The sequence below is a fragment of the Maylandia zebra genome, linkage group LG7, assembly GCF_041146795.1.
Source record: "Maylandia zebra isolate NMK-2024a linkage group LG7, Mzebra_GT3a, whole genome shotgun sequence".
Classification (NCBI taxonomy): domain Eukaryota; kingdom Metazoa; phylum Chordata; class Actinopteri; order Cichliformes; family Cichlidae; genus Maylandia; species Maylandia zebra.
The window spans coordinates 2,557,026-2,582,756 of record NC_135173.1 but is presented as its reverse complement, the minus strand read 5'-3'; the positions used below and the strand labels follow the sequence as shown (position 1 = coordinate 2,582,756).

Genomic DNA, 25,731 nt, shown 5'->3' with positions numbered 1-25,731 from the left:
GCCTGATCAGAGCGCAAAACCTGAGCGGTGAGAGCGCGAAGGAGGAACGGCTGAGCCCAACTGCATTTCAGCACAACTGGATGAGGAAATAATGAGCTTAAACCTCACAGCAATCAGTGTTTATTACGCAGCATCATTGTCTTTGGGAAGCAAATGACTAAAACACTAATACGGACCCACGAAGAACTGTGAGGTGTTTGTAGCAGCAGCATAGAAGGAATTCTTAGAGGTGCCAGCTGTCCATGATCAGCATTTTTAATGTACAGCGCTATGAAGACGCATTTCCCCCGTCATACGTTTTTGGGCGTATTTGCCACAATTACATGTTTCAGACCATCAAACAAATATCGTTCAACTAAAGACAAAAAATGAAGTTTTTAAATGACGATTTCACTGCTGCCTGACCAGTGTGCAAAAGTCATTTCCTCCCTTTTAAAATCATGAATTAACTGTTATTATAAAACTGAGTTCCAATTGGCTGGATCTGATTACTGTTAGACATGATGAATCAAGACATTACGTGTCTGACAAAGTGAAGGAGGAAAGATCTCGAAAAAGCAACACATCGTGCCACTAACTAAAAACAACTATCAGCATCATCTATCAGTCTGGAGTGGGTTACAAAGCCACATCTAAGGCTTTGGGACTCCATCAAACCACAGTGGGAGCCATTATCCACAATGGAGAGAAAGCCTCTGGAGGGACAGCGGTGAACCTTCACAGGAAGGGAAAATTACTCCAAGAGCACATCAATGACGGATCCAGGAGGCCAAAATAGAGCCAAGAACAAAAGAACTGCAGGCATCACCTTGCCTCAGTTAAGATCAGTCTTAAAGAAAGGTGGGAAAAAATGAGCCAAATGGCATCCACAGGAGAGTTCCAAGGCAAAAAGCACACCGATGACTGAAAAGGATACTTCACTCATTTCAGTTCACATGATCTCAGAATGGTAGCGTGGACACTGATGATAGTGTGATGTTTGCTTTCTGTTTCAGGACCTGAAAGTTCCCGTAACTGATGAAACCATGAGTGTATTTTATACCAGGAGAATGAGCAGCGATCAGTTCATACCCTGGAAATTCGAAGGCACTCAGGTACTGCAGCGTGACAAAGTTTGGAAACACCTGAAAATCCACCTCTAAATGGCTAAAAAAGAAAAAATAACAACCAATGAAAACTTTGGAAAGGCCCAGTCAGAGTCAGACTTTCATGCTTGAAAAACCTCCAGTGTGGCTGAATTAAAACAAGTCTACAAAGAAGAGTGGGCCAAAATGTTTCCACAGTGATGCAAAAGACTCACTGCCAGTTATCACAAACACCACTGCTGTTGTTGCTGCCAAGGGTGGCAAAACCAGTTATCAGGTTTAGGGGGGAATTACTTACACAGAGCCAGGTAGACTCGGGTTGCTTTTTCCCTTAATTCATTCAGAAATGCATTCATTAATACATAAACCATAATTTTGAAACTTTTTATTTGGGATATCTTTGTTTCATAGTCAAATTTGCAAAAAAATAAGAAATCGAGTACAGAAAAATAATTTTCCAGCTAACTGTATTTGTGAGTCTGGTGTGTTTATATCTGTATAATCAGTTTGACTCAGACGAGCCACTAAAACAAATCTTTCTTTCCAGACATCTCAGACAGACAGATGAGAGCGGAAAACGGATAGACACCGACAAGGAAGCCAGCTAATTATCAGCTATTGGCTGATCAGGATACACAGCATAGAGCGTATCAGGAGCTAGCACCATGACGGAAAACTGAGAAGGAAAAAGATGATAAAGAAAAGTGGTTTCAGTTCTTTCTTGAGTATAAATCAGAACAAACAACATTTACACGAGTGGTAATTTTATATTTCATTCTTTGTAATTCATAGAGCACCATCTCATTTACCTAACTTACATGGTATTGCCTTCATCTTCAGTTAGCATCTACCTGGACTGATAGATGGAGGTCGTCACTGACATAACACACACACACCCTCACAGATGTACAACACCCCCTGAGATTGTCCTTCTCTCACACACACACACACACACACACACACACACACACACACACACACACACACACACACACACACACACACACACACACACACACGTAGCAGACCACACTAACAGATGGGTAGATGTCCGAACCTCTCTTTAGGCACACACACCTGTCAGGTTATGTAGTGGAGACGGATGTGATGGATGCTATCGGTTTGTCAGGTCTTCTCCGTAGTGTTGGTCTAATGAGGCGACACCCTGTCCTGACTGACACAACCAGGTCAACAGGGTCAGAGACAACTCTGTGAATTACTAACCCACATCCATAAATAACCACAAGGTATCAGGACAGACCAGAGGGGTTTCTCTTCTGTTAGCAAAGCCCTGCAGGGCATCAGGTAGTTCAATTAAAACATGCATTCTGATTTAAACTCGATCCAAGTTTCAGAAAACGTCTCTAAAAGAAGACTGATGGAGCTGCTCCATGGGCAGAATCAAACCAGCTGACAAGCTGCTGTAAACTTTACACTGAGGCACAGCTATGGGCAGACATGTTGGTTTAGAACAGGGGTAGGCAACTCCAGGCCTCGAGTGCCGGTGTCCTGGAGGTTTTAGATGTGTCCATGATCCATCACAGCTGATTTAAATGGCTAAATGACTCCTCAGCATTTCTTGAAGTTCTCCAGAGGCCTGGTAATGAACTAATCATTTGATTCAGGTGTGTTAACCCAGGGTGCGATTTAAAACCTGCAGGACACTGGCACTCGAGGCCTGGAGTTGCCTACCCCTGGTTTAGAAGAACCAAATCCTCTCTTCGGAAGAAATTCAGAGTGGATGCCGCGTAAGACGTGTTGACAATTTGACCGGACAGCAGGCTAATGCGTGCGTACAACTGGAGTATAAAAGAGCTACAAAAACATTTTTTGCCTGTTGCAGCTGAAAAGTTTTACATGGGTGTGAAATAATCAGAAAAAGTCAGGTCCTGAGTGGTGAACCAATCCTTTTTTTCCCCCAGAGTATGAAAAAACTTCACACTGTCACAGACAATTTGCCAATATTGTAAATGGAATCATCTGAAGCCATATGAATGCATGATTATTCCCGACAGTGTCACCAGGCTCCATATCACAGCACTGATCTGAAAGAGCCACATTATCAAAGACTTTCTTATGTGCACATGTGACCCATGAAAAAGCCTGTTGCACCAGTACTGTTCCTGCTAGGTTTATGTGTTACATGGTACAAATCTAAAAAGCCCATAAACTTTGAAAAATGCTAGCTGCATGATTGGGAACAAACCGCCCCTGAGGGATGAACCGTCGCCTGGTCCATGAGACCAATGGAAGAGTCGCCAATGTTCTGGTTTTATTACCAACCAAAAACCTACTGCTCCTGTTGCAAATGCAATATATAAAAATAAATGAATAAAGCCTTATCAAATCCAAAACTAATTATAACACTTATCTCTCGTCTCAAAAATGTTTTCTCATTGCTACTTTCCTTTGAGCTTCTGGGAACAAAAATTATCACTGCAAATACCCCCCCTCGTTTTATTTGCATTTTTATCTATCCTGTTGGAGTAATCCAGTATGCCTGGCTGCTAATAAAACACCTCTCACCTAGCTGACTTCATTTGACTTGCTAATAAAACTCAGCTGTTATCGGGGCTTTAATTAAAATACATCACTTTGAAAGTGAGCAAAACACTTTTTTCCTGTTGCAGGATATGTAAATTCAATTTAGGCTGCACATAATCTCGGTCAATGTTTGTTACACCTGATTTGTGCCACCGCAGTGATGCAGATGTGCGTGAGCAGCGGTTTTCATTTAATGCACTGCTCTGTGAGTGTGTTACTGTTGTGGTATGTTGGGCAGAGCCTGAAACTGCAAGTTATTTGTTCAGCACATCATGTGAAGCACCTTTAATACTGAACGACACACAGAGTCCATCGTTGGACGGTGTCTGGTCGTTCAGCTTGTGTGCCCTTATAGGTGAATAAAAACGAACATAGGAAAATAAAGACAGTACACAGTAGAATTAGTCTTGAGACCACACAGTTTTTATCTGAAAAAAGATACTTTCTCAATATGATAATGAAAACAAGTTGAGGGTTTACACCAGAGAACAGTGAACAGAAGTCATTTACTGCAGGAGGAATAGGGCTGCCAACTTTTACCTGCAATAATTCAGTTGCACTGCTCTTGAACGGGCATCCAGATGAATCTCATGCACAGGCTAACATTGAGCCCACCCATACATGTGTCTACAGTCATGCTAAATAAATAAAGTATGCATTCTTTCAAATCCAGGATTTCACATATCAGTGCAATAGAAAAACAAACAGAAAATTGGTCTGTAGCAGGTTTTACAGTTAGGTCACTGCAACAACATAAGACATACTAGATTGTGCTATTATTATCATTTTTATTATTATTATTGTTTATGCCAAAATATAGAATCAGTGTCTGTTTCTATAGCAATTAGGATGTTAAGTAGCAGCCAACTGCTGTTAACAGAACGTGCTTGCTAATGATTATCTGATCCTGAGCAAGTGTGAGCACCTTTTTTTAAAACAGACGTTTTGGCAGTTTGGTGGTCCGGAGCGTTCCGGCTGTGTGTTAACACAATGCAGTGATCTCACATGAGCAATTGTTGCTGCCCAACAGCCTGGGAAGGATTGCAAGTCAATTTCCAACCAATTTCCAGTCCATCATTCTACAGTCAGAAAGATTATTCACAGGTGGAAAACAGTTCCCAGTCTTCTCAGGAGTGAACATCATAACAATTCCCCCCCTAGGACAGAACATGCAATGCTCAGAGAAACTGCAAAAGAAAAAGAGCTGCAGACTGAGACTCTACAGGTCTCAGTTAGCATGTAAAAAGTAAAAGTTCATGACAGTACAACTAGAAAAAGCCTAAATGTGCATGGCTTGTGTGGAAGGGTTGTCAGGAGAAGTCTCCTTTTGTTCTAAAAAGAACGAGGCAGCGTGGTGAACGCTTGTAAAATTCCACCTAAACAAACCACAAGACCTCTGGAACAATGTCCTTTGGACACTGATAAAGTAGCAAAGTGAAGATATATGGCCATGATGTACGGAGCCAAGTTGGAGGAAAACTAAACACAGCATATTAGCACAAACACCTCACACCAACTGTCAAACACAGCGGTGGTGGAAAGGTGATGATTTGGCAGCCATACAGGACCTGGGCACTTTGCAGAGTTGACGCTGAACTCCTCTGCACACCAAAATGGGCCGAGCTTTAGCCGTCAAGCGACAGGTCAGTGAAACCAAGCACAGCATCAAATCTACAACAGATTGGCTGAAAGAGAAAATAATCAAGGAGCTGCAATGACCTAGTCAAAGTCCAAACTTCAAACTTATTAAAATGCTGTGCCAGACCTTAAAACTAGCGATTTATAAATGAATACCTGCAAACTTCAATAAACTAAAGCAACTTTGTAAAGGAAAGTGGCCCAAAATGCCTCCACAACAATGTGAGAGACTGTTGAAGTCATACAGAATACTTTACTCTAAGGAAATTATGTGGTTACAGTTGCTCCAACAGACTGAACTCAATTCAATTCGATTCACTTCAATTTTATTTTATTTACATAGCGCCAAATCACAACAACAGTCACCTCAAGGCGCTTTAAGGTAGACCCTGCAATAATACATACAGAGAAAACCCAACAATCATATGAGCCCCTATGAGCAAGCACTTTGGCGACAGTGGGAAGGAAAAACTCCCTTTTAACAGGAAGTAACCTCCAGCAGTACCAGGCTCAGGGAGGGGCGGGGCCATCTGCTGTGACCAGTTGGGGTAAATAATACAATATTTTACAAAGTTACAAAATATAAGAAATAGCTTTATCCAGAATACTACAGAGATTAAATATATATGATTGAAATTTTACTCTAAACTGTAAAACAACTTATCGCTGCTTAAGGTGGTTCTATAAGCTGCTTAAGCTGCTTAAGCTGCTTAAGGTGGTTCTATAAGCTCAACTTTCCCATACTGCTTCTGTATTTAGCCTTAGTTTTCAAATGTTGTTCATTTGGGTTTTTATTGAAATTATTTTAAGACACACTAAGGACCACATGATTCATCATTGTGTCCTGATACATAAAACATTGGTACCTTTACCTTGACTATATGTGTGGCTAGTTAAAAAAATAAAATAAAACCAAAGGTTTGATGTCACTTTAAAAAACTATTCAAGCTTACTCCTGATATCAAACACAACCTCAGCCCTCATTAGTCTCTTTCTTTGAGATAACCACCACAGTGATTCAGTTGTTGGACAGCTGATAATAACTACAGATAGCATCCACAGCGACTTCACATCAAGTGACAAATCTGCATATAGTTCAGAAAGAGCTGCACAGTATGAGCTGGATATGTAGCAGAGACATAAGACGGAGATTAGAAGAGCTTTGGACACAGACAGTGTACAACAAGCTGACGCTACACAGGCTTACTAGTACACTAAGTCTGACCTGTGTCTAACTGCTGTGACAGGATAACAGCTTTTGGCTAAAATACAAGGACCGCTCATCCAAATAATTTAAATTCAACAGTGCACTTCCTCGAGGGAACAGAAATATACACCCACCCAGCTCTACAGCAGACCTGATGAACAGATGCTAGAAAACAACAAAGACACACACACACACTTCATTTATTAGAGAGACAACAGTGCATCAGTCTCATTAACTGTGGCCTTCATCAATAACTTCATTAAAACCTTTGTCAGCAAAAGCTGAGCTGTTGGACTGTATGAAACTATGAGTATATGTTAAAGTTGTACTTGAATTAATATTAGTATGTTAACACGAGCAATTTAAGTACAACACGACCATAACTTTGATGTGGAAATTCAAAAATAAGTCAAATATTCAGCTTCCTTCACTTTTTATTTTGATGCGCTGAACCCACAGGTGTGTCTCGTGTCTAATTTTTATCTATTAATTCATTGAAATTGTTACATTCTAAAATCAAGTTAGCAGTATTGTTTCAAAGAACTGCGGCTGCATCTGGCAGCTATGATCTGAATTTATGAGGCAACAGAGGACAGAGTAGCAGTTCATTTTATCACATTAGAGACGGTGATTCGTGAACACTTCAACAATTCCTATCATGCTTCCACTGTCTTGAGTGATAATGCTTTTAGGGAAGACCACAGGGTCAACGCTAGTTATCAAGAGCCCCGCCTCTTCTGTTTATAGTGAGGTAAGGTAACAAACAGAATGTTAAACAGCAGCTGTTGCTAACTTTCAAACGCGCTTTCTTCACACAAACGTAAGCTGTAAGTACAACGTTAAATGTGTGTGCTTTACCCGTTTCAGCCAACAGAGGAGGATGTTGTTCAGCTTTTATGGTGTTCCACTTTCAGTGACCTCACAGTAGCTCAGTAATTACACTTCATTAGATATTCTTGACTTGTTTTAAATCAAGTTTTTTTTATCCAGCCCCAGAATTCTCTTCTTTCACATACTCAGAGTTACTGTCTGCACCAATCTGACACTTAGCCTGAGGTCACGTGTGTCTTTGAATATATTCAGACCCCTTACTTCTCTATCTGGCTTCAAACTCCTGCATTATAAGGCCAGGACTGCTAATGTGGCACCCTGGGGCAGGTACTGAAGACTTTGCAAAGTCATAACTCTGAGTGAGCACAGGCAGAGACTATGACAAAGACTCAAGAACACATTTTAACCACAAATATATGAAGTTTCACCTCTATGAACGATTATGCAAAGGGAATCAAAATGGGCAGAGTAACAATGCTGATGCAGACGAAAAACAGATTCTGTTTTCTGCTGACTTTTCATCCTGATATCACTGCATCATCAATGGATTAAGGAGACAGAAAGAGCTACTGTATAGGATGCAAACACACACACACACACACAGACACACCTTACACATCTAGTACAAAAACAATAAATAATAATGAAGGTGACCTGACGAGAAAATCCAGGCTGTGTAGTTGTGTTTGTTATCTCTTAGCTTGGCTTCACTTCTAAAGTCTGAGCACTCCTGGTGAGATAGTCTGAAGAAACTTCCAGACTGTGCTACAGTTTGTGCATAAAGCCAAAAACAGCACTTCCTTTTTCACATGCCATGATGCAGTTACTGGCACTCTTTGGTTGTTTATAAGAAAGCCGGAGTAAAAAAAAGTGTGGGCATAAAACTTGCACAACAAGCTCATCCTTGAAAGAAGCGAGCTTGCTCATCTGACTGACATTTCTCTTTGTCCCTGCCATTCTGGCAACAACTTTATACAATTACCTGTTTTCACGTATACAATACAAAAGCAGGAGGCACTGTTACCGGGCAACAATGGCTTTACACCTACCCTTTGAGGAGAAAACAATTACAAATTTTTACTATTAACCACATCTTAGTGACAGAAACACAAAAAGGAACTCCCAGTCACCAGTTTCAAACCTATTTGGAGACGCCTAACTGTGATTCTCATAAGCAGTGGTACTTTCCTTAATTCAGTAATCACATGACAGGTGATGCGCTTGTAGGAGGAAGTTCGTTGGGCATCTTTCTTTGCCTTTAGACAATAATTCTGATGGCAAAAGAACCAAACGGGACAGGCACAAGAAAAAAAAAGGAGGGGGTTCTGGTAATAATGCCGGGAGCAGAGTTTTGAACCAGTTGAAGCTTATGGAGGGATTTTTGGGGGAGACCATGCAAGAGAGAATTACAATAGTCAATGCGGGAGGTAACGAGACTATTAAACAAGAATGGACGCAGACTGGGTGGAAAGAGAAGGACGTAATCGGTTAATGTTGCATAGATGGAAATAAGCAGAACAGGTGAGATCACTGATGTGAGATTTATAGGACAGTGAACTGTCTAGGATGACACCAAGGCTCTTAACCTGAGGAGAAGGGAAAACTGTGGAGTTATCAACAGTGAGAGTGAAATGATTTGCCTTCAGTGGGCTGGATTTAGTGCCGACAAGAAGGAGTTCAGTTTTATCCTCATCGAGCTTTAGAAAATTAGGATTTTAATTCCGATAAACATTCTATAAGAGAAGGTGGGAGGGAGGAATCAGGCCAGCGGGAGAGATTTAACTGGGTGTCATCAGCAAAACAGTGAAAGGAAAGATGAAATTTATGGAAAATGGTACCAAGAGGGAGGGTGTATGTTATGAAGAGAAGAGGGCCTAAGACTGTACGTTGGGGTACATCAGAAGTGACCGGGAATAGACGAGAGCGGAATGATTTGAGTTTAAAAAACTGGAAGCGGTCAAGGAGATATGATTGGAACCAGGCTGGGGGTGTGTCGGAGACGCCAAGAGAGGAAAGTCTGTTTAGAAGGAGAGATCGTGTCGAAGGCTGAACTCAGATCCAAAAGGACAGGAAGGCTGAGAAGACCAGAGTCAGCTCTGAGTAAAACATCATTAGTGAACCATAGCCTAAATGGCACAGTGGTCTACAGATCTTCAGGGGTGGAGATATGCACATTATGCTAATGTTTTGGACACAAGGTTGTGAAATCCAGAAGAAAAAACAAACTCATCTCCTGTGCACGATATCAAATCTCAGCATCCAGCTTCATTGGCAGCGTGCTAACACACGAAGCAGCTGTCGAGTGCTCCCAGCTGTTTTCAGCTTTGTGATAAGAACTAAATACTGAAAGGAGATCATTGATAAGTCTTCACTGTCAGGATATCCATATATACATGTAGATGGAAAGTTTCATATTATATAGGCAATTAAGTGACAGTGCTTCCTATGTGATGCTGAGGAGTAATGCAAAAAGTAATGTAATGAGCAATTCATAAATTACTTTCTATAAAGCGTAAAAAGGTAAGTAATACACTGGACTATGTAATATTGTAATAAGAGCAATGTTATAAAAGAAACATTTCACTATATCTTAATGTATTTAGGAACGCAACAACGTGTTGGTATAGCCAACAGAAAAGAAAGAAAAAAACTTTCAGCACTGCAAAATTTTAATCTTTTTTTTTAACTGTGGGAGAATGACACTCACAGGAGACATGCAGTTCTCTGTTTGGCCTCAGTCAGTCAGGTTATGTTCTGCTCGAGTGTGCTTTGAGGCAGTGGAAATGAGGTTAGTAGGCAGATGACAGAAGTTGGCATTAAAGCAAGTGGATCAGAGATGACCTCAGCATGGACTCTGGCAGTCTCAGATATCTGTTCATAAAAGTAGAAGTTAAGGAAAAGAAGTGGGAGCCCTTGAAACTGCAACAGAAGGATCGACAGGAGGAGGAGATGGGAGAGTAGAAGAACAGTGGAGGAAGGTGTGAGAAAAAGAAGAAGAGAAAAATAAAGAGCAGTCAGGACTTCTGAGCGAGGAGCTAAGAAATGAAGGAGCCACAAAAATAGCTCCGTGTTTGTAAACCACGCCGACATGCATCATGGTTAGAAGTAACTATTTTACATAGAGATGACCCTGATCTGTTGGAAAGACTTTGCACAAGAAACGTGGAGGGAAGAGCAGGCAGCTGGGGAGAAGAGCCGTTCTGATCTATTCTTGTCCCGACCCCACCATCCCCCATCGCAACTGGACCTCAGAGCTGCCCTTAAGAGAGAGCGAGGGGCTTAATGTGAAAGAGTGTTCATGATGTGTTTTATCTGATAGTGTGATTAAAAAATAAAGATCGCTTTAAATCAATCGCTCTGTTTCCTCTGATTAACAGTTTACGCCTCAGTGGCTTGCAGGCAGAATTGTTGTTCACTGCTACACGTTCACAAACAGCCTATATGGAAATCAGACGATCCACCTCCACTTACAATAAACTATTTTATTCACCACAAAAACTGTTTGGCGTAGGCTGAAATAATATAAACAGAGGGGGGAGGGGGCTGCTGATGAGTAATAGATCAGTTCTTTGTAAAGGCAAGAGAAGCACAGTCTAACATAAAGATGATCATTACTCTCCTGTCTAAACACACACACACTCAGTCTGTAGTTCCTCAATCAAAACTCATTTAGAGGGATTTGCCTCTGACAGCCTAACAAACAGACATGCTTTCTGCTCGTCTTTACAAAGAAATATTCTCCCTGTTTCATATCCATCAACCTAAAATCAGTTATCGTGATTTATGTCTTTAATAACACGTTGTGCTCTGCATGATCAGACTATTACAAGATTCCATTATTCAGTTTTACTTCGTTGTCTAATAAAACAAAAAAAGAAAAACTGCACTAAGATTGAATTTCTGTCAGGATATTTGCCAATCAACTCGAGCGTCTTTTACCTATAAAAGACAGCAGCCTATAAAAATAGACCCTGTAAATAATCTTGGTTGGGTTCCCCATCTTGGCATCACACACACACACACAATTCAGAGGAGACACTGATATTGGTGCGCTTAATCTTAGCTCACATCATCTGCTCTCACTCTGTACCAATACGTCATCCACAGCCTCCTAAGAAACACATTCACATGCTTGTGTTTCCATCACATTTCTTATACTTCGTGCACACGCACTCTAAGAAGAGATATCCTGTAATTCACAGGGTGGGATGGGCTGACATTCTGCAGACCTGCTGCCTGTGCACCTTAAATCAAATCTTTACCTTGCTGTACTCTATAATTCATGTTATGAAGACATATTTGTCACAATGCCACCATGTAACCCGGCTTATTTCCACACAAACTGACTAATGGCTGTTTTAGACGTCTGCGGTAGCGTCTATGACGTAACCTACGTTTAGTGGTCGACGTTGTTGCCGACATTTATACTTGTGCTGGTGCATATTCACCTTATGGTTGAGTCCTGGTGCTTTACATGCAGTGCCAGCAAATAGAAACAAATAAAGTGCCTTGTTCATCCCTTCACATCAATTTGGACAATTTCAGTGATCTCACTCCAGAATTTTGCTTTTATATTAGTTTCCATTTTTTTACATTGAGACAGTGATTATTGATAAATTAAAAACTAGTTGCAGGCTGCATGAACATGACATGTAGTTACATTTTGAGGGAGGTGCACTTCAGGTTATGCCATAAGGTTAAAGAAGGGTTTGCAGTTATAGTGGATGGTCTCTGTTTGGCTTTGCACTTCTTACACATTCTTTAACGTGATATTTTAATGATATTTCAAGCTTTACTGTGTTCAGTGTGTTTGCGTATTCGTCACACTGGAAACTGAAAAGAAGAATTCAATATACAGAGGACAAGTCAGAATATAAAAAAGTAGCTCTCATAGGTAAGGTGTTTTGAGAACAGCAATCTTGCAATGTTAGCTTTTCCACTAGCTCCCTCTTTTGGAAAGAAGCAGGAGTTCTCGCCTAAAACTGCTGACACAGGGAAGCATTGAATGTTGGATGCGTCACTTGCTGTAATTGTAAATGCTCATGACAGTGATTGCATGGTAAGCTGCGGTTACCTGAAAGGCGATGCTGCTTGGTGCTTACTCTGTTGGCGTTTTGCACAGTGCAACAAAGGTGGAGCATGGCAAACATGGTGAGAATCATGACCACACTCTGAAGCAGCAGGGTCAGCTCAAACTGCTTCCCTATCCTGCAAGAACAAGACCAAGGCAACCAAAATCAATCAGGACTTTAGATACAGAGCTCTTATAGATCAGCATGTAGTCCGGTAGGATCAGCTGTATTTAAATACAGAGCCTCAAGGCCGACATGACAGGTTAGCACCTTTAAAAGGAATAAAACAGAAAAGCAAAAGGATAAAAATTATGAGTAAAGAACAAATGCTTTCTTACCAGAAAAATATACGCAAGATGTTAGCTATGAGCAGCACCAGACAGACTCTGGTGGAGAATCCCTCAGTGTTGCTGCTTTTCTGGATCTCCTGATATTGCGGCACATAAGGCAGGGCTCCCCCAAACACCATTACGAATGATGCCAGCCAGGAGAGCAGCGTCCACGAGCCCTCCATGTCCTCCTCCTGGAGAACCACCTCGGCATCCATCACAGCAAGGGAATATTACGAGTGTTCAGGAGGTGGATGAGTAGCAGTAGGAGATCTGACAGACAGCAGGCCACTGTCAGAGAGTCAAAGTAATGGGAGGTCAGCAGCGTTATCATTAATGGGCATTATGAGGCGCCCAGAGTCACTAACCAGAGATTAACATTGCCCGAGTGCAATTAAATGCCTCATTCTTATATCTCACATCACAATTTTCATGTTTATTTCCAGCACTAAATCTCTTACAGGAAAGTAGCCCGTGCATGATGACCAAAACAACCAAACTTACATAAAACATGAAGCAATATACTTTCATATTAGAGCCAAAATGATCTCAGTCAGCTGATTCTGGCCTATCAATGCACACATACAAGGCAGGCATAATACTGCTTTTAAGCTTCTTTATGCAGAACATAATGTTGAAGTAGACAACTATGTCATTGTTGCATAGTCTGTTACAGTTTCACATATTTGCTGGTTGATTAGTCAAAAACAGCTGTTAAATGTTTATCTTTTTATATTTTTTTAAAGTACAAAAGGCTCATTATTGTCCAAATACAACTTCTAAATGTTGGCAGTTATCTTATTTTTCTAATCGTTTTACATCCATTTCCATCAATCAAAATCATTCAATAACACATCTTAGGCAAGCTCTGCTGTTACAGGCAGGCGTAGTAATGATTCCAAACAGAGGTGCAGCAAAGAAAATGTTCATTTTTATTCAGGTTTCCCAACAGTTACAATAAATGGACCCATGACTGTCTGGAAATAGTATACTGTACTTTAATTCATTACATAAATAGGTCAAGGAGGACAGACAAGTAGCAAACTACTTTTCTATTATTTAAACTTCTTGTCTTTTATAGTGGCCACATATCAGAACAGGGATCACAAGTGGGAGTCAAAGGTCTGGGAATGTACAGCAACAGAGGACATTGACTGCCAGGAGAGGTTAAACAGTCACCGGCTGGTGAAGCTAGGGGCGTTACTAAGGTGACCAGTATGGGATCTACCACACTGTTTAAATAACAAGTCAAAATGCATATCTGCACCGACTTCTGTCAAACTGCATACACCAGCTTTTCTTTTTTCTTCTTAGCTTAAATGTTCAGTTAAACATATTCTATTACCAGGCTGTCTTCATAACAAAGGTCCTGGTAATTCAAAATGTTTTCTTAAATTAAATCTTCAAATTAATATTATTATTAGCAATGCAAAGTGACTACTGTGACTACTTGGCATGATAAGATAAGATAAGATAAGCTTTATTAGTCCCACACGTGGGAAATTTGTTTTGTCACAGCAGGAAGTGAATTTTATTTTACTTTATTACAAATGGTCACAGTAGTTCTCTTTTCCCTCCAAACAGTGTTACAATATGTTTCAGTAAATTTGATTTCATACAGTTCCCTAAAACTCCAGTTCCCTATTGTTGTTCTTCAGTAGAAACAAAACAAAAACAAACGTATTTTGTGTACACAAAACCCTGACCTACACATGCTGAACAACAGTGAGCAGTGGCATCATGCTTGTGGGTACTGTTGTGTTCCTGTTCAGTAATGACTGTGTAATATTTTCATTATCAAACCTTGAAACGCGCTAGAATGAATGTGCTCTTTTGATTGGTCACAAGGCTCAGCTGACGAATCAGTCAAACCTGGAAATCCAGTCAGCACTGGGTCAACACACTTTTGTCGTGATAACACAAAACCCTCACCAACAGGTTCTCTTCTTGTAAGACTGCTGCTGTTAACCTTTTCTCCTCAACGTAACAGCAGATGCATTGAGTGGAATCTCCTGTGTACAGCCTGATTAACATCAGAGGGCATTTATTTGTAATAAGGACATAACGGCTGTAAAAACACCAACATTGCAGAAAGCATTTTAAAGGTGTGATGATTAACAATGCAAAGTGAATGAAAACCTGCAGCAGACCTTTAACACATTCCATAAAAAGGTTTCTACGTGTTTTCCAAAGTTAAATATTATTCAGGAAATTTAACAATCCAAGGCGTCTCCAGCTACTTCCCTCCGCCTGCTGTAGAAGTTAACCATCACATGAGAGCAGCCCAAATGTGATGGACTACATCTGATAACACAACGAGCTTTGTTACGTAAGCAAAGCATAGCTTCTTTGGGTTGGGCTAACATGCCTGAACTTCCAGACATCAATTTTAGGCTACTGTGCCAGCCTCAGAGTAACAAGACACAGAGGCCCAGCATTCACAGCGAGTGGTTACATTGTTATAAACAGATGAAGGTTTCGTATAAGCCTGTGCAAATAAGAACTTTTAAGGGCAAAAATTAAATCACCAAAGAAAGTCTACCGTTTTCTATAATAGTAGAGCGAGCTCACTGGGGCTGATTCTGTATCGCCCCTTATAAGGATTTTATACCCCAGTAAGTTCCCTAATTTAAGAGTTAACTTAAAACTTCAAGCTTTACTTACCAAGCCTCGTCGTTCACTTTCCGCCCGTTTGTAACATAAACAAAACCCGCACACGAATTCTTCGGCGTCAAAACACACCGGGCTCCCGGCAGCTCCAACTTTCAAATCCAACTCGTTCAGATGAGGAGAAACGTGCGCGCGCAGGCAGGCGCACACGCACTCGCAGGCAGGCGCACACGCACTCGCACGGATACATCGACTTCTATCTTTTGTTTTAGTTAATACAGATTTAACAAAGGCTTTTGTGTGCATGTTTCTATGACCCGGACGCCTAAATGAGGCAGACTACTGCACTGAACAAATATCTGAATGTCAGGAGTTTTATGAAGCTACGTGGGGTAAATAAAATCTACAACTCTGTACTGCCCATTCAAAACTCGCTGTACTTTGGAGCAGCTCTCGCGAGATTCTCTGTGCTTTGGAACAGCTGACTGTGCTGTGGGTGTTGTGCGAGATTGCTTACTTCGAGTAGATAGCAAAACAGTCGCTAGATAGCGGTTTGAATTTTTGTGCTGTTTAGGCGCTGATAATCATTTACATCACAACATGGCTGAGACGGACCCCAAATCGGTGCAGGACCTTACCAATGTGGTGAGTCGTGATCGCGAGGCAAGCTAGCTTTAGCCACAGTAGCTTAGCCTTAGCTAGCAAAGCCAATAACAATGCTAACGATAGCAAGCTATCTGAGCTAGCAAATTTTAGCACTTATGCGGTGTTTCGTGGATTTTGTTTGGTGTGTAAAACTCTAGATTCAAAGTGTGTGTTGAGCTTGTTGCATCCAAACCACAATCCCAGACTTTAGCTCCAGAATGTTATGTAATGGTCAACCGGTCATGTAAATGGCATCACCAAATTCCAACGAGTAAACTGCACAGAATTATGTAAAAGTTACCTGCAGTACATTTTCTATCCTTATTCACCTGGCACTTATATATAGTAGGTTTCCCTTATCAGTGTCTGACTACTGAATATCGCGCAGTTTCACACAGACCTTAAAATGTACAGATTATATGTTAATGATTCTTTTAGTGTTTCCTATACGACAAAGCCTGCGTAGGCAGTGTTTGAGTGTTGCCATAGAGATGGGGGTCAGTGAGAGACGTTCAGCTTCAGTAAACCTCGCAAACGTTTAAAAACCACCTCCGCTAGTTTGAGTCATTTGTTGTTATGCATTACCTAGTTTCCTACAGTCGTATTCACACAGATTTAAAGAAGCTGAGGATTAACTTGACTGTTATGTGAAGGAGATGCAGAATGAAGAGATGGGGGGGGCGCTGCAGGTGTACTTGTTACAGTAAATCATAGATCCATAGTCAAGCTTTTAAGTTGTTGGCATAGAAACAGATTCACAGACCATATGCTTAAGTGTTTGTATCTGGCAGTGTTATGACTTCACTTTATATCTCCATAAACTTTAACTACTAAGTGGCTCCAGTTTCATTTATAATTTCTGCTCTTTTCCCCTCCACAGGTTCAGACTCTGCTGCAACAGATGCAGGACAAGTTCCAGACCATGTCAGACCAGATCATTGGAAGGAATATCCTAATAATCATCTAAAACATTGTATTGATTATATGCATCAAAGTTAATAATTGTAGGCTGGGTCATTTGTTCCGTGTTAGCTGACTTTGTGATTTCCAGTTGTAATTACCAGCCTTAACTAATTCTCCACTTGATGAAATGAGCACACGTATTGATGACTTGGAAAAAAACATTGCTGACCTGATGACCCAGGCTGGTGTCGAGGAGATCGAGGCAACACCAGAAAAAGCTAAAGAGGGTCAAGGATCATAATGAAGGTAATCAAGTAGTCGGCACATCTAGCTTTGTCAGTTTTCCTGTAAATATGTTGAATGTCAGCTTTAATAGTGAATGTTTTTCTAAATCTGTCCCACAGGTTCCTAAATCACAAGGCGTGAAGTCGGTCCTGTATTCAGGAGCAGCAGACTTTTTCCATTCTGAAAATGACTAATATTGATTTGGTGTGTCGTTGTGTGAAATGCTTTTTTATATATTGTGAAATGGTTATGTAATGACTTGAAAATTTGAACGTTACTTGTAAGCTAGAGTAGTGTGACATGCCCTTCAGCACCTCAAGTGCTCATGTGCAGGATTGCAGATTTAGCGTACTAACCTGGAGGTTATTTTCATATACATGTATATCAGTAGTTGAATTCCTTGACACGAAAGCAGACAGTGTTGGTTTTGCCCTAGCCTCTGACGAGGACTAAAACTTGCAGGCTAACAGGTTAGTACAAACCTCTAACCCAGAGTCCGCACCAACACGGTGCAGCGAATCTCTAAAGCTAGCAGTGTTTCACAGTGAGCACTGTTACAACCATTGTGTGGGATGCATTCCAATCCTGATAGTCTTCTATTAAAGCTATTTAATACACGGCTGTTTGTCATGTATGGTCAATACTTGGAAAGAGGGGTGCACTATGAAGTGAGATCAGTGAGTTATTGGAGTTGGTCAAACTTAAAATCAGTTTTCTGTAATGAAAACTGATTTTAAGATAAGCGGCTCTTTTAACCTAAGTCACTATGGTCACTTAACCTGAAGACGTAAGCCGCTCGGCCGCAGGTTATGTTCAGAGTTTGTTTTAAAAATCCATATTTTCAGAGTTTTTTGTTTGTTTTTTTTATCCATCGCATTTTTAAAAAGTGTTATTTATACGCATGTTCGGGGAATAAGTTTTATGTGTCACAAGTTGTTAAGCTGCACTTTAGTGGAACCACTAAAATCATCGTCAGGAAATTGCATTATGTATGTGCATGTTTATTTTAGTGAAGCAAAAAAAAAAAAAAAAATGTATAAATGTTAAACTTCATTCCATCTCTTTCCTGCTTATCCAGTTAAGATGTGTGTGTGGGGGCAGGAGCCTATCCCAACTATTTAGTACAGCCGTGTCAAACTCCAGGCCTCGAGGGCCGGTGTCCTGCAGGTTTTAGATGCGTCCTTGATCCAAAACAGCTGATTTAAATGGCTAAATGACCTTCTCAGCATCTCTTGATGTTCTCCAGAGGCCTGGTAATGACCTCATCATCTCATTCAGGTGTGTTGACCCAGGGTGAGATCTGAGATCTAAAACCTGCAGGACACCAGCCCTCAAGGCCTGGAGTTAGACACCCCTGATTTAGTCCAGCATACAGAACCCACACAAAGAGTACTAATGTGAAATTCATTTCGCAATCTGCTGACAAATGAAAGCGATTTGTGCATTTCCTTTACATCAGGCACATTTAATGTATCCAGTCTAAAAGACTCAGAACTATTTCTAAGGTGACAGCACTGAAATTACACTCGGCAATAACATAATAAATTCTAATGTTTACCACTTTATGCACCAAATCCAGTTTTTACACCATCTGATAACGTCTGAGATTGGAGTAGATGGCACTTGGATCATTTTGCGTGGACACAGAGTCACGATGCATGAAACCCCTTTTTACACGAGCGCGCACTGAGCTGAAAACAAATCTCTTACTGGAGTTTTACGTTTTGTCAAGCCAGCTACAGCAAAGAGAGCCTGCCTGTGTTGAATGTTCTTCGTAGCATACCCCTCTGGTGCTGACAGAATTTTTAACAATACATCCAACTCCGAGGTGCTCTGCATTTTTCTGTAGTTTTGTTTTTTTTAAACCAGAATCGTATTTTCAGATGCAAATTCTGTGGAACGTCTCAGTGTTGCATGGTTTTTAAATCTATATTGTTTATAATGTAATGAAATTATAATCAACCTCTTAGGTTAGGACAGTTTGTAAAATGTAAATAATAAAAACGAACTGGAATCATTTAAACCCTGCATGTTGAAACTTCATCATGAGCACCACAGGGACACCAAGGGTTTCAGAATTAATAAGGACAATGACACAGCAAATAAGTATGTGAGCCCATCATGGACAGTGCATAATATATTCAGATGTATGGAGTGACACGGCACAAAAATAAGAATCTTCAGTCACTGGGCTCAGAAGCACTTATTGTCATTAAAGACTCTGTCATCGCATCCACAGATGAAATTATCTACTGTAAACTTTAGTGTGCTATGAACTGGAAAATGCAACTTTTACTTTAAAAACTACACATTTAGTCTCATCAGTTCAAGAAGAGGTCACGCAACACGCTGGAAAACACCGGTCATAAAAGTTTGTTTAAATGTATTTCTGCCCTTAAATAAAAATCAGCGCATGCATATATTTTCATTGATTTTTTCCAAAAAGCAAAATCTGTTGTCTTTGTACCATTTTAATTAAATATGGGGTTTAAAGGATTTTAAAGTTACTGCCTTTTTATTTGCATTCTAATCAGTGTTTCCCATTGTTAATTTTAAAGCACTGTGTTTAGAATGAACTGGCCCTCAGTCTTATACAAACTGTCTTTGTTAATGCAAACCGACACCAGCAGAATTATGCATTTGAAACAACACTTCCCCAAAAGTGGTGTTTAAGAACTCGTGACAGCTTCTTTGGCCCGTTACTGCCTAATGGGAACCTTTATTCAGATTAATGCAAACAAAAACATACAAACAGCAAATAACAGCAGTTTTTCCAAAGAAAGTGTTGAACAAAAACAAACACCACTAAGCAAAAGCACATTAAGCACAGCTCGATCGTACCACACAGTTATAAGTACAACATGGGCAGTCTTTGAAAATACAATAAATGCAGCATTGAAGTACTGTATGTAAAATTAACGGAGTGGTTCCTGAATTGCAGCTTATGTCACCTTTTAAGACGAGAGACTTGAACAAGTTTTAGGTTAGAACTCAAAGTCTGCCTCTGTCATGTCGATGGCCCAGGCAAACTTCTCCCGTTGGGTTTTATTGTAGATTTTCTCTATAGGTACCTCCATGTTTTTACACCTGAATAGATGGGAGGAATATTAAAAATGAGCCTAAACGTCTTTATTCAGGTTTAGATCTTTTCACCTAGAAACAGAGGTACACAGACGGTAAAGTTCAAACAAACCAGCTATCACTTCTGAGTCTGAGGGAAAATATCAGTATACATCTTGTGTTATATATTTAACAGCTGGTAGTGTTCACTCACCAGGCCACGGATATCCGCGGGTCTAAGTAGTTGAGCTTTGAGGTACCCAGAGCGATCTGTTTGTTCTCTTCCCTGTCGGTTGCCTGGACCTCCAGCTTCAGCAGCTGCTCTTCACAACGCTTCACTGCTGCCTTTTTCCGCTCCACCAGCCTGACAGAGAAGGAATCATCACTGGTACAGATATGTGTGGATGGAAGAACCTTTTTGTATCACTTCCTCTCACAGTGTAACAATTAAAGAGGAGTTTGTGTAAATATTTGAAAATAGTAGAAAAGACCCGAAAACAAACATTTTTACTGGGGGGGAAATAAATCTGATGCTGTCATTGCAAACGCATTCAAAGTTGTTCAGCGCTTTCCTATTTACCCTGTGATGAAAATATTAGATATCATGAAACCATTCATTGCCTGAGGGTCACTCGAATGAATGAATGAATTATATTCTAAAAATAGGAGGCATACAAGAAAAAGGAAAGAACGATGACGTAACTCCAGCAGTGCACCGTGGATTCCACCGCAACCATTTTAAAACCTTTATTCTGATCTCGGGTACACACCTGTAAAGTTTCATGCTCTTGTTTTTTTTGGTTGTATTAAAGAAATAAAATGTTCAGGACAGAGGATATCAGGTATCTGCCAAAATGGTTAAAGCTACTTCGTGGTAGCCCTCAGTCCAACGCATGGACAGGACAAAATGTTACCAAAGCTTCTCTTTTGTCCGCCGCACCACTACTGACACTCACGCTTGCAACTTCGGGTCCGAACTCCCCTTCGTCTTGGCCTCCTTCTTGGCCTGTTTCAGCTCCGTCTTGGCTAAGGCCAGCTGCTCCTTCCTGGCATCAATCTGGGTGGAGAACATATGGATACAAGCTCTCACACAGGCACCACATTTAAATTCAAAATGTGACAGGACAGGCTGTGGATCCACTGTCACTTGAATTCTCATCTGTTCTTCAGTCAATTAACAATGAGAAGAATACAAAAAAGTATGATGCTGACCTTTCTAATCTAATTTAAATTACTGTGTCCAATAAAATATAAACTAAAGTAACTTTCAATCAAGCTGCCCTTACCTTTGCCTGAAGGTTAGCCATGGATTGCTCAAAGGTCTTTGGCGGCGCCCGCTGGTGGTTACACAGAATAGCAACTGCTCTGTTAGCTCGATTGTAGGACAACAGTTTCTCTGCCACATTGTCAGACTCTGAGGAACGAAAAAAAAAAAAGTAATTTGTATTTAAACAAGGAAAAAAATCCAAGTGAGAACAGATATCAAACCAGAATTATGCACAGAAACTATTAAAGAGAAACTCACGCTGACACGCCTAATGCCATTACCTCACACAGCGACAAAACATCAAGCTTCAAGTCACATTCATACAATTACATTCTCCTATTTCATTTATACACGTGTATTAACTTCATCTATTCCTCCTGTGGTTCACACAACACTGCCTGCAACCACATGTCAGCCTGCATATTGGCTCTCAGTGGCAAGCCAGAAATGAGACGAGTATGACACTTCTATCTCTGAAAGGGAAAAATCATGGCCGAGGCAGCCAATGGGACTCTGATAAGAGCGAGACCGAGATGCACGGCTCTGGGTTTAGTGATAATGTACTCCTGTCATAACTGAGAAACCCGACTGACATCAGGATACCTTGAACTAAGCCGGCTAAATATAAAAGAGGGTCACTGCAGTGTTTTCACTGGACCCTGTGACACAATGAGCTGAACTGATGGCAAGTTACATTATTAACCGCCCTGCACCAGCACCTGAGGAACACGAGCCACCGCTTTAAAATGCTCATGTGTGGTGCAGAGCATTTAAAGTCAATTTAGACTGTTACAGTGCAGCGAGCAGGTGTGACTGACTGTTTGTGAGCTCCTTAAGTTGCTGCTGCAGAGTGATGGAGGCGTTGTATGTCCTGAAGACTTTCGCAGTCAGACCGGGCATTAGAGAACTCAGGTGTTTGTTCAGAACGCTGGTCTGCAACGAGAAACAGGAACAAGAAAGAAAACACATAAATCAACACATGCCATCTACCACTAGGTGGCACTGTGGTAATGTGCCACTGCGGTGGCAAAGAATCTCCATCTTACAAATAAATCAAAATAGAATCTCTGACTTCATTATCATCATCCATTAGATCAGGGAGAATAAAACAGATCATAATTCTATGTCTCACTGACATTTCTGCAGGTGTTATAACAAGTTTAAGTTGTATATAGCTAGTTTACATTTCCATTAACACCTGAGAAACAGCAGTCTTTACAAAACAGATGAAACAGAGTTAACAGTGTGAGAGGACTCACTGGAGTTAGAGCAAAAACCATATGCTCATGCACACACGGCAGTTTCAGGTGCAAATATAGACTTGATGAGGAAGGCGTCACATGCATTTTGAATATGGATGAAAGCATTCAGATGTGAAGCAGAAGTAATTCTGATAGTCTATAATAATGATGCTGGTTTAATCATCAGGATCAGGACCTACTGGGGCCACAGGCCTGTATCACTGTGTCTCACTGCAAGCTGAGTGGGTGTTTTTCCATGTATACATATAGTGTATGTGTGCATGCGTGTGCTGGAGCACGAGCACGCAGGTAGAAGCATCTGCTGCTGTGGCTGCCTTGCTAACGAGCTACCTAACTCTGGCCCTACGATGCTAATGAAGGAGTTTGCAAGTCTATGGGGCGAGTACGATACCTCTCACACCCCCAACTCCCTCGGCATGGTGCGCTGTGTGTGTGTGTGTGTGTGTGTGTGTGTGTGTCATCCATGTCTTCTCCTAAGGCGTTATTAAAATGCGTCATTACCACAGTTCTAATTTCCTATCTATAATACAGGATGCAACATACTGGACTTTCTCATTAACATACTGCTATCCAATTTGTTGTGATGGCTACTAATGCCAGGGAAATATCGACTATTGCCTTTCTACACCGCCTATGATGAGGTGCTTTTCATTTCTCACTGGGTCTAATTTGCGTGCATCGGTTCCTCGGCCAAAAAACAAAACCGGTTCCTATAGATGGGTAAATGATACAAAAGAGTGGAGGGAAAATGTACCGAATAAAGGAGCTCGTAAGGACCACAACACACTGCTGGTTGTAATTTAATTCATCTTTGTAAGATGTAGTTATTACAGCTAACCTGAATGATGTGGAGTTCAGTAAAGAGGCTTCCAGAGAAGCTGAAAATACCTGCAATTTCAAAACAGATCAGACATCCAGACCTTAACATAATGTCTGTCTATGTGTGTGTTTATCTGTGTGCATGCTCATAAAACCCACAATCACCTTAGCGAGGCATTCTGCAATCATATTGATGAGCATCAACTCTCCTCGTCTTTCTCTAAAATGTTATTCACTAAGACACGACACTGAATGCTTAGAGATGTGAAATCTCACGGCCTACAAAGCAGCACCATAAGAAGGAGCAGGCCGATGAAAAAACCCGAAACACTCATCCTGTTCTCCTTCAGCTTCACCCTCCACAAAATTAACAGTGATTCCTTTAAGTGAATGCATTTAACTAAAACACTGAAATAAAGTATTTAAGTTCATCTGCCCAGGATGTTTTGTCCTATTTGAGACTCTAGCTCTTCTTTCACCATCAATATGTGCAGCTTTTAAACAAAATCTCCAAATAATGAAATAATGAATGTGCTTTGTCACCCACGACCAGTGTGCAAATGGTAAATGGCCTGCATTTGTATAGCGCTTTTCTAGTCCCTAAGGACCCCAAAGCGCTTCACACTACATTCAGTCATCCACCCATTCACACACAGGTGATGGCAGCTACACACACACTCCTTGAAATTCATCTTCACTGATGTCTAACTCATAAGCCTCGTCTCCTGATGTCTTTCCTCCAGTCTGTGTAGCTGAGTGCAGATGTAGAAAAATAAACTTTCTGCTTTTCTAAAATTGAAAAAAGCAGATAAAAACAAGTTTAAATTGTGCCTGCAGGCTTCAACTAAGGCACTTTCCAAGCACAAAAAAGTACTTGTCGTTATCACGATCTGCACCATTTCTGCCATAGAAATCTTTTCACCCAGCCGTCTGCCGCAGCATTCAAAACAAACACTTTTACCTCGCCATGCGGCTGAACTACACAACATTAACTAGCTTGTTTTGGGGACGCTGACAACTCAGCACTCCTGAGTCTGTGTTTGAGAATACATCATTTAATCGACAAATGCAGCTGCTTCAATGCTCTTATTCTGCCCTTTTGTTTAGGCTGCGTGTTCTATAGAAGAAGAAAACTCGTGCTGGTATAATATCATCAGTGTTGCAATAATGAACAGCAAACTTATGAGCCAAGCTGATTTGGGTACATGTCAGAATCTCCCCCCCTCCTTACATTTCTACCCATCTTCCATCCCCACTCTCCCTTTCTTCTCAGCTGCCTGCCTGTCACCTCTCCAAATTGCCCTCCCACCACCTTCCCCATCCTTTTTTCTACCAATCATCCACCCTCTCTACTAAACCACCCCTCAACTGGACCATTTGGCACTTTTCTACTGCTTCATCTACTACTACACACCTCTTCTGCCTCTGCTCTCTCGGTGTCCTGGCCTTTCCAGGTGTCAATCAGGCCTGCCCTCTGCAGCCATTACCATTCCACCTCCAACAGACACTGACATTTCCTGACACACACACAGGAGGGCAGAGAGCAGAAGCACTGTACTCCCTCCTTCAATTGCTCCATCTTTCTCATCTCTTCCTCACATTCCTGTCCTGTGTTGCAACATCCTTCTCCTGCCTGTCAGTCTTAATATGCCAAACACGTGACTGGCTCTCTAATCTTGCACATGAATCTTAATCTGCATTTTCTTCTGTATGGTTTTATACAACACTGTTACTCTGAACATATCGCAAAGTCAGGTATTTTTCAGAAATCGGTTATTGTCTCAAACAGATGAGTGAGGTTGTTTTCGAGAAAGCCGAGCACTCTGAGGCTTTGCCGTCTGCCTGAAGCTAGAGGAGAAGGTTCAGAGGATGCCACATTTTGATGTGTGGAAATTCATCCGCCCAACATGTTCACTCTCAATTTTCACGCGCACAGTTTCATTTTTATCTGCCAGGGTCCATCCCCTCTCCCTTTTGAAACTCCCTTTCTGCTTTCAGTCTCCCCCCTGCTTCCAATATTCGAGCCCTTCTCTGCACCTCCCATTTCCTTAATTTAGCCCTTTCATCTCTCCACACCAACGGCTCATCCTCATTCAATCTCATCTCTTACACCTCACAATTTAGTCCCTACTTTTCCCCTCACTGCAGCTTTCTGTCCCTAGAAAATATAAAAA

General features: G+C 41.0%; 3 protein-coding genes across 13 annotated transcripts in view; 1 reads left to right on the top strand and 2 right to left on the bottom strand.

Annotated features, from left to right (window-relative positions):
* si:dkey-246g23.2 (solute carrier family 66 member 2) overlaps window positions 1–16,649 on the bottom strand; it is a 58,954-nt gene extending 42,305 nt beyond the window's left edge. For 5 of the 7 annotated variants that reach the window (XM_004568216.3, XM_076885541.1, XM_076885542.1 and 2 more), the window contains exons 1-3: window positions 15,371–15,620; window positions 12,716–12,997; window positions 12,380–12,513 (exon numbers count right to left, since the gene is read on the bottom strand). In XM_004568216.3, the coding sequence (XP_004568273.1) occupies window positions 12,380–12,513; window positions 12,716–12,924 (343 nt within the window). In that variant the 5' untranslated portion in view covers window positions 12,925–12,997; window positions 15,371–15,620. Of the gene's footprint in view, window positions 1–12,379; window positions 12,514–12,715; window positions 12,998–15,370; window positions 15,621–16,262; window positions 16,417–16,546 lie in introns of those variants that run through there. The other 2 variants (XM_076885540.1, XM_076885539.1) reach the window with 2 other exon arrangements.
* hsbp1b (heat shock factor binding protein 1b) lies at window positions 15,765–17,766 on the top strand. Its single transcript, XM_004568215.5, has 4 exons — window positions 15,765–15,961; window positions 16,842–16,908; window positions 17,044–17,170; window positions 17,269–17,766. The coding sequence occupies exons 1-3, from the start codon at window positions 15,917–15,919 to the stop codon at window positions 17,163–17,165; spliced, it is 234 nt and encodes a 77-aa protein (XP_004568272.1). The 5' UTR covers window positions 15,765–15,916; the 3' UTR covers window positions 17,166–17,170; window positions 17,269–17,766.
* A 2,082-nt stretch (window positions 17,767–19,848) lies between these two features.
* zgc:173742 (DNA topoisomerase 1) overlaps window positions 19,849–25,731 on the bottom strand; it is a 28,976-nt gene continuing 23,093 nt past the window's right edge. For all 5 annotated transcript variants that reach the window (XM_004568214.4, XM_004568213.4, XM_004568211.6 and 2 more), the window contains 5 exons: window positions 22,295–22,409; window positions 21,496–21,623; window positions 21,166–21,266; window positions 20,424–20,573; window positions 19,849–20,236 (listed from right to left, as the gene is read on the bottom strand). In XM_004568214.4, coding sequence (XP_004568271.1) covers window positions 20,134–20,236; window positions 20,424–20,573; window positions 21,166–21,266; window positions 21,496–21,623; window positions 22,295–22,409 — 597 coding nt within the window. In that variant the 3' untranslated portion in view covers window positions 19,849–20,133. The remainder of the gene's footprint in view (window positions 20,237–20,423; window positions 20,574–21,165; window positions 21,267–21,495; window positions 21,624–22,294; window positions 22,410–25,731) is intronic.